The 8,008-nt window shown below is 45.0% G+C and overlaps 1 protein-coding gene across 3 annotated transcripts in view; it reads right to left on the bottom strand.

Annotated features, from left to right (window-relative positions):
* PTPRS (protein tyrosine phosphatase, receptor type, S) overlaps positions 1 to 8,008 on the bottom strand; it is a 101,270-nt gene that overhangs the window by 55,960 nt on the left and 37,302 nt on the right. For 2 of the 3 annotated variants that reach the window (XM_009318404.1, XM_009318403.1), the window contains exon 5: positions 6,062 to 6,172. In XM_009318404.1, coding sequence (XP_009316679.1) covers positions 6,062 to 6,172 — 111 coding nt within the window. Of the gene's footprint in view, positions 1 to 3,679; positions 3,692 to 6,061; positions 6,173 to 8,008 lie in introns of all 3 variants that reach the window. The other variant, XM_009318402.1, reaches the window with a different exon arrangement.

Genomic DNA, 8,008 nt, shown 5'->3' with positions numbered 1-8,008 from the left:
GGGCTTGAAAAGAGCAGAGCAACAAGAAGCTCGAGCGGAGGGAAAAAAAAGATTATCCCTGCAGCACCACAACTGCTGCCTTTTGTAAGTCCTGACAGGGCACCACTGTGTGAAATAGGGGAATATTTTTAATTCTGGTAAATTCAACCATGACAATTTGTCCTGTACCAACAGCAAGCAGCTCTGCATACTCAGAGGTTGCTAAAGCACAGCCCACACAGCTCTACGGTGCTTTGTTCATTCTTCCTCTCCCTTTGTAATATGGAAGAGCATGCAGAGACACTCAGTCCTTCCATACAGTGCTCTATCTTGAGCCAAGCAGCTGGCTATTTGGATCAAAACAGAGCAATCGAGGTAGAAGTCTGAAGCTTTCAAAATTAAGGGGAGAGCTACAACGTGCTCCGTTTCAAGGGGGCAAAACAGCTGTGGCCATAGATCCTGGACAAGCAGACATATGCCCTCTCTGGGGCAAAGCCTGGACCCTGCACGTGTTGACTCACTGACACTTGGAGAAAAATACTGTCAGGTATGAGTGATTCAACCTGGTTTTATCCACCAAACTGGAGTAAGCATCTCAGCCCTTTTGGGCAAGATTCAAAGCCTCTTAAAAAGGCCAAAAATGTTTCCCTTCCACCCTAGCTGAAAGAAGGCTATGCAGCTCTCTGCATGGATGCCATATACAGACATTCGTTTTCTGCTCAGCTATGAGAACTGCCAGGCTCTCAAACCAGCCTCCCCTGTCCTAAGCGAGTCCCTGTCGCTGTGCAAGGAGAGGCACGATGCTCTCAAACACCACCACTGAGACAGACATCTCTTGATACACAGGGCTTTGAATCTGTCCTTTCCTGCAGTCGCTATGTGCCAGAAGTTTGATAGTATTTGTGTCCCTAGGGATACAGAGATGCATCCAATGACACTTTTGAAAGCCAGGTGAGTTGTATAGCTCCCATAAAAATCAGCATCCCCATCTTAAGGTGTGCTGACTTGCCCACTAGAACTGTGTCTTTCTTTTCACCGACTACAGGTGAAATCTGGACAACTGGCTCAGACTAGAAACTTCCGTACACCCTAGGCTGTGGCAGAATTCATCTCACCTGCTTCTGATCTGCTTTTGTGGGTCTCCATAAAGATACTTCTGCATTTGACCTTGGAAATTCCCTGTGAGCAGACTCTTTGTTATTTTGGACCACGGCATGATCTGATCTGTAATAATACACAAGGCAAACCCTTAACCAGTAATTTCAAGACCGTGCCCATAACTTCTAGCAAACCGTATGAGCTCTTTTAGCCAGGTATCAAGTCTCTATTTCCTCACCCAGTGTCATTCCAGCCTATCATGACTACATCCAATTCAGCTTTAGTTTATTGTTGTTGTTATTATTATTACTTTTATTGGCTCTTAAGGAAGAATTTTATCTTAAAACCTTCTCAGATCACAAGAGATTCTAGCAGCAGCAGTGCAGTTTGGACATGTTAAAAATACTTTATAAAAGATAAAATAAACAAATAAAAAACAATGGTGTATAAATCCCTTTTTAATTGCACCTAAATCCTGAAACTCAGACTCCTATTCATGAAGGAAAATCTTGTAATTAGTAGTGATTATCACCTTTTAGTCCTAGGCAGGAGGGAGGTGGGATGGGAACACCTCATTTCAAATACTATTCCTTCCCTCTTGCTCTTTTTAAACAGAACAAGCCTTTTTTTCTTCTTTTTTTTTTTTTTTTTTCTTTTTTCTTTCTTTAAATAGAGCATTGGGGCTGGGGGATGTCTTTTGGCTATTGTTGGCATCAAAGTTAGAAGAGCCACAGCTGGCCGCTTCAGAAAGACATTATCAACAGTGCAGCATTTCGGAGTGGTACCCTTGTATCTAAGAGGAGAGGGGGAGAGACTTGAAAGGGGGAAGGGGGAATACCAGCACTGAGGGTCCGAGCACTGAAATCTCAGCATTTTAAGAAAAAGAGAAGGACAGACAGAGAGAAAGAGAGAGATAGAGAAAGAGAGAGACAGATACTGTGTCAATACTGCACTGGATTTCTCAAAAATCACACAGCTTTAATACCTGTACACTAGGAAAGCCACTCCTTTGGTAGATAATTGAGTAGTGAGGACTGATGGGCAAAGGGAAGTGCATAAACAGGGAAAGGAAGGGCATTCAATTCTGCAAAAGGCAAAAGCACCAAGCACCAATGGTACAACTAACACACTGCAAAAAACCCACCTGTTTACTATCCCATGTGGCTCACCCACTCAGGACGCACACATGGGAGGCAACAGAAGCTTCATGGGGATAAACAGGGAGATGAGAAGAGGGAAAAGAGGCATTTTCAGCTAGAATGTAACTTGTCGGATTTCTTGTTGCTGTTTACAATAGAGATGCAGCTGCCAGATGTGTCCCAGCAGCCTCTCTTGTGTCTACCACTGCTGCATTTCTCTTTCCACGCCCCTTTCGAAAGGAGGGCTCTACCTTCTCTGGACCTGGCTGGTTTTCAAGGTGCCTGTAGCCAGGCAATAATGGTTCAATGACAGGGAAGACAGAGTGTAAATGGGGAGAGGGAGAGCCATGAGACCCAGCTACCCTTCTGCGGAAGGCGGCTGGCTGGCTGCCCTTCACTTCTGACACTGCAAGGACGAGGCATCACCCTCCTACAAGGGAATCTGCCAAGTTCTGCTGATGAGACAAGGCACTGCCTGATGATGGGGCTCTCCACGCACACATGGGCGCTAAAGGAAAGACAACTGCGTGTGGTTCAGTTACACAGCAGGAAGCTTTCTGTCTCTACCCATCCTGGGCTGAAAGCAGATTAGCTCCCGTCCGCAGTGTCTTAGGTATTACTGGAGGGAAATGGCCAGTTACCAGTGAGCGAGTTCTGTATCGCTGGGGAAGCCCTTCAGAGCAGGGATCAGGGTTTTTCTTTGTGTGCAGGATGTGGAACAAGAGCCACACCTCCAAGAAATATGTAAGTAATAACGTGACCCAGGGTCTGCTCTAACTCTTGGAACGACACCCTGGCTTCTTACCATCTTTTCCACTTCCCAGATCCCTCCCTCCCCCCAAAACAAAGGCTTGTCCCAAATAGCAGGGCTTCCATGGACAGGCGTTAGAGCTGTGTGACTCCTTTCCTCCTGGAGGGATTGAGGAGTTCAGTTACCACCGGGTGGGCAGGAACACTGGCTTCTCACAATGCGTTTGGAATAAACTACAGCACAGCATAACCAATCAAAACTGAAATAGGAAATCAAGAGAAAGCAAAAAACCCAACAGAACTGAAACTTTAGAAAATAAGAGTAAATCCACTTCAAATAAACCAGAATTGTGTAAAAAAAAAAAAACTATACATATTTATATATAGAAAAAATAATTCATAATTAATTTAAAAAGTGGCATGCAAAGAAGATTGTTACATTCTCCTATCATGCATCAGGCCCAATGTCCAAACGGCAAGGTAACCATGACGACAAAAAAGTGCAAGAACTCAGCAACATTACCAAAGGATGCATAGAGAGGCCCACAATGCAACTCAACTCATCTCTGCGAGACCCGGGAACGGGCGGGTCTCGCTCATCTTAAAGATTTCTTGCTTTTTCTCTTTTTTTTTTTTATTTTTTTTTCATTTTTTTCTCTTAAGAATGTAAAAATGTGGGTAAAGAAAGTAAAAAAGAAAAAAACCACACCAACCTTCTCGTAGCTCTGAGGGATGTTAAGGGGGTTTGATGCGGAACACAATGACATGAGGAGAAGAGAAAAATAGGGGAAACACAGAGAGAGTAAAAAAAGGCCTTCTCAAGGCTGTCAGCTGCAAATTGATTGTTTTTTTCTCTTAACCAAAATAAAAAGAAAGGAAAAAAAATGAAGATAGTAACGACCCTCTTTCCTGCCTTCCTAACTTTCCCCCTCCCATCCAGCTAGGTACCTTTTGTTTAAGAACAACCAAGCTCTGTACAGAGGTCAGACTGTGAGCAATCCTAATTCGGAATCAGCACCCGACAGAGGTGCCAACCCCAGAAAGGAGTTCTCACTTCTTTAAGTCCATCTGCTCTTTAGAGAAGGGGGAGCGGAACCTGTACCAGGCAGAGAAGACCCGATACAAAGGAGATCCCAAGCTGGAAATCCGCTCCCCTAGCCCATGCTCCCACCAGCCCCCACACCCGGCTCTGCTTGCACTAACTCCACAATGGGACTGAATAAGGAAAAAGAAATAATTAGAAGAAGAAAAGAAAAGCAAAACAAAACCAAAACATTTCCTTGCAATGTTAAAACTTACAACTCCTATCCCAGGTGTTCTATAGAGACAAGCATGTTATGGGAGAAACAAGTCAATTGGAAACACAAGAGTGTTCAAGACTCTTTTAAAACAAAAAACGGGAAGAAAAATGTGCATGAACTTTCCCTCCCACCAAAGCAAATCCATTTCAGAAATTTTTTATCTTTCCACGATATTAACACACAAGAAACAAGGAATTAAACAGCATGAAAAACACCCAAACCACAGGCCGAGCTTGCTTACACGATGTTTTCTGCACTCTCTCGGCCGGCTAACGCTGGCTTTGTTTTTCAGGCAGGCCTCAGGGACACACAGGCTAACTTGGATAGAAAGAGGGCTATCCACCTGGAGCCGACTCTTATCCAGGTGCGGAGACAAGCAACTCCATGGTTACAACCTTTGTCTCCCGGGTAGTTTCCGAGTGGCCAGAAAGGTAGAGGAAATTTATAAATAAAAGAATAATGAAAAATCCCCATGTTTTTTCCTGTTTCTTTTTTTTTTTTTAAAAAAAGAACCCAAAACATTCCAGCTAAGCTGTCTGCAAAGGATTTAGCCCTGAATTAGTATCAGATCCAGATTTACGTTCCCAAAAGAAGAATTTTGGGGCCCAGGCGACAGGGCAAATTTCAAACGCAATTTTCCAGCTGGCCACAAAAGGCTATTTAAAAATTTAGCTTGGAAACATTAAATTATTAAAAGCCTTCTCTCCATGTGCATGTGATTTAGTGAGCGTGAGACACGAGAGAGAGAGAAAGAGAGAGAGAAAGGAGTGCACACAGGAGCATGGCTCTGCATTTGACTGCAGAGTTAACGTGAGTGTAGGTGGGAGGCGCTTCCTCTGTCGATGGGATGGAAATGGGAACAGTTTGCTGGGATGTAACTTTTCTTTTTTCCTCCCAATGGTATTTTTCTTTTTGTAAAAAAAGCGAGAAGGACCAGCCCTGCTCTCTCATTACCAAAAGGGTTTTGCTGTGGAAAGATATTAAACCAAAGCTACACACAAAATATTACAGGTCAGAGAGATTAAAATAAGGTAACAAAGAAAGCAGAAAGGCTATTGCCCCACCGGGTGTGAGAACATCGAGGGGGCATCAAGCAGAAGCCGATCCCCCTGTCATCTGTTCCTCATGCTACATGGGTGAAGGAATCTGTCACTGTGGCAGAGATGTCTGCTGGCCGTCTCCAGCTTTCTGCGAGTCTGTGCCCACGGCCAGTGTTCATGCCCAAGGAACCAGTGACAAATTACTGCTGGCAAAGGGAAAACCAGCTGGGACTTAGGCGAGAAGTGAGAATGCACCCTCCTGTTGCAATCTGGTGAGATCCAGGGGACAGAGAGCTCAGTGGAGGGGGCTGAGAGGGTCCTCCCCTCCTCTCACACCCACACCAGGAGAACTGAAACCTTCTCACTTCCAGAGAGCAGGGATCCTTTGGGAGAAAAGGGGATTATGGCCTCTTTGCAGCCAAAGCTGTTCATTCCCCTCTGGGCCCTGCAGGTTGATGCTGGCAGATTCTTGGGCACACTATTTTGGGTCACACTTGGCTTCACTGTGGGTGACACAGCCTTGTATTGCTGCTCTGCAACTCTGGCACGGTAGCTGGAGCCACCAGCAATGGTGAGGAAGTCAGGGTGCACCAGGATCCCCCTGCAAGCTCAGCAGCGCACTGTACGGATCCAACCGATTAACACCAGTGCTTCCCCTGCGCTCGGGGACAGGATCAAATCAAACAGCTGGGGACAAAGGAAGGCCATGGAGAGGGAGATATTTGCCAGCGTTGTGAGCCGATGCGCTCCCTACCTCTCACGTAAAGGTTAGCAGGGGAGGAGTAGCGCACTCCGGCGCTGTTGCTGGCGACGCATTCATACTTCCCCTGGTCTGTCTCCTCGCTGCTTTCAATCTGCAGGCCACCTGGGAGGAGAGAAGAAGACCGCAGCAAAGACACGATCATCACCATTTTGTTTTGTTTTTGAGAGGGAGCAATTAGCGTCAATGTTTTGCTTTCTCTTCCCCTTGGGCTAATACACACTGGGACGCTCCCCGGGGGTCTTGGGCTATGAGCTCTGGAAGTACTGAGCCCTCTGCCGATATCAGCTAATGTCTGTGCTCAGCGTTACGGCTGGACACATACGCAACAGAAAGAGAAAACTTAATACCCCCTCTCTATACTAAGTGTTACTCTCCGTACGGAAGTATCAACTTTTGTGGCTTCTGCAGTGCAGACATTCTGCACCAGAACTCATGAAATCAACTTCAATAATCCATATTACTATGATCCCCAGAAATCTATCAGAAGGCAGTTGACTTCCCCTTGCTTGATTTGAACCAGTGACCATAAAAGTTAAAGCCTTTGTCACCCACTGCCTACGATCCCTGGAGCATTTTTATCCCTGCTGCCCTTGTTTTGTGCCTAAATACCTGGAAGCCTGCAGGAGATAAAAGTCAGTGTGAAAAGCACCTTACTGATAGTAAATTTTGCCAAGGGAAGACCTTGTAAATACTGCATTGGAACTCTGAAATTGCCTGTGTGGTTTACACCGACTGGGCCAAAAGGATTAAGGTTTTTCTTAAACCCGTACATTATTGCAGCCTATAAGAATATACCCAGAGCCCATACTAAACACTCCTGTAAGCAAACATGCAGAGATATGCAGCATGTAACATGGAAGAAAATTGCCTCATTTACCTCAGAAGGCTTCACCCCTGCAAAACTCCAGTTAAAATACATACTATATAAATAATTCAGCAGGCTATCAAATGTTTTATGTATTAGGAGTACATGATTATACTACAGATATGGACAGAGCTCACATGTGGTAAGACTCTTAACTCCCATCTCTGGGAAAAAAAACCTAAATATGAAAACCAAACAATTCCAGCTCAGTGTAATATTATTGACAAAATCTTAAGTGAGAAAAGTGCAAATGATATCAGTGCTGGTTGCAGATACAGCCTCTTCAGGGAGGAAAAAACAGTGTGTTGACATGAGGAGGACACGGAGCTCATGTTCCTCTGTGTGTGCATGGGTGAAAAAGGATGCCGCGTGGGAAGATGTGAGGCTGTGAATTTGACAGGGATGGGGTGTGATAGTGCAACTCCCGCCAGTATCCACTGTGTCTGGTAGCTCCCAAAGGCAGAACAGATAGAATTAAAAAACAAAAAACCCCACCCAAGCCACTAAACCAAACTAAATTCATTTCAAAAGAATCTGTGGGTATTTCAGTATAACAGGAGTTAGAAACCAAATAGACTGAAGCTTCACACTGAGACACCAGCTGAGCATATTTCATACTGAATTACAGCTCGAGCATGCTCTGTCATCTGAAAGCTCCACTTTAGTGGAAAGCCGGTCAGTGAGTTTTCCCAGAAATTTCTGTGAATTTGGACAAATCTGTGGGTTGCTTCCACTGGTTCCAGACAAATTTTTCATGTGGCTCATGAGCACTGCTTGTCTGAGCATACACCAGGGGAGACAAAGCCACACTGCAGAGCAGGAGCAGAACCATGAACTGCAGGCAAGCAGCTTTGCCAGGGGAGTAAGGACTTGCCCCTTTCATCTTGACCACGGCAGCTTTGCTGGTGAATGCAATGGTGGAAATTACACTGTAGAGAGGTCAATAAGTTTTCAGCACTCGTCAGGAGCCAATAGAGATGATGTGTGAAAATGTAAATCTCACCTATAGCACCTCCTGTTGCTTTTACCAGCAGAGAATTACGGACTTTTAAATTTGCCAGTGTAGATAAAAC

This window comes from Pygoscelis adeliae, unplaced genomic scaffold, assembly GCF_000699105.1.
Source record: "Pygoscelis adeliae isolate BGI_AS28 unplaced genomic scaffold, ASM69910v1 Scaffold582, whole genome shotgun sequence".
Classification (NCBI taxonomy): domain Eukaryota; kingdom Metazoa; phylum Chordata; class Aves; order Sphenisciformes; family Spheniscidae; genus Pygoscelis; species Pygoscelis adeliae.
Note: the sequence above shows the minus strand (reverse complement) of the source record. Positions and strands in the feature narration are given on the sequence as shown.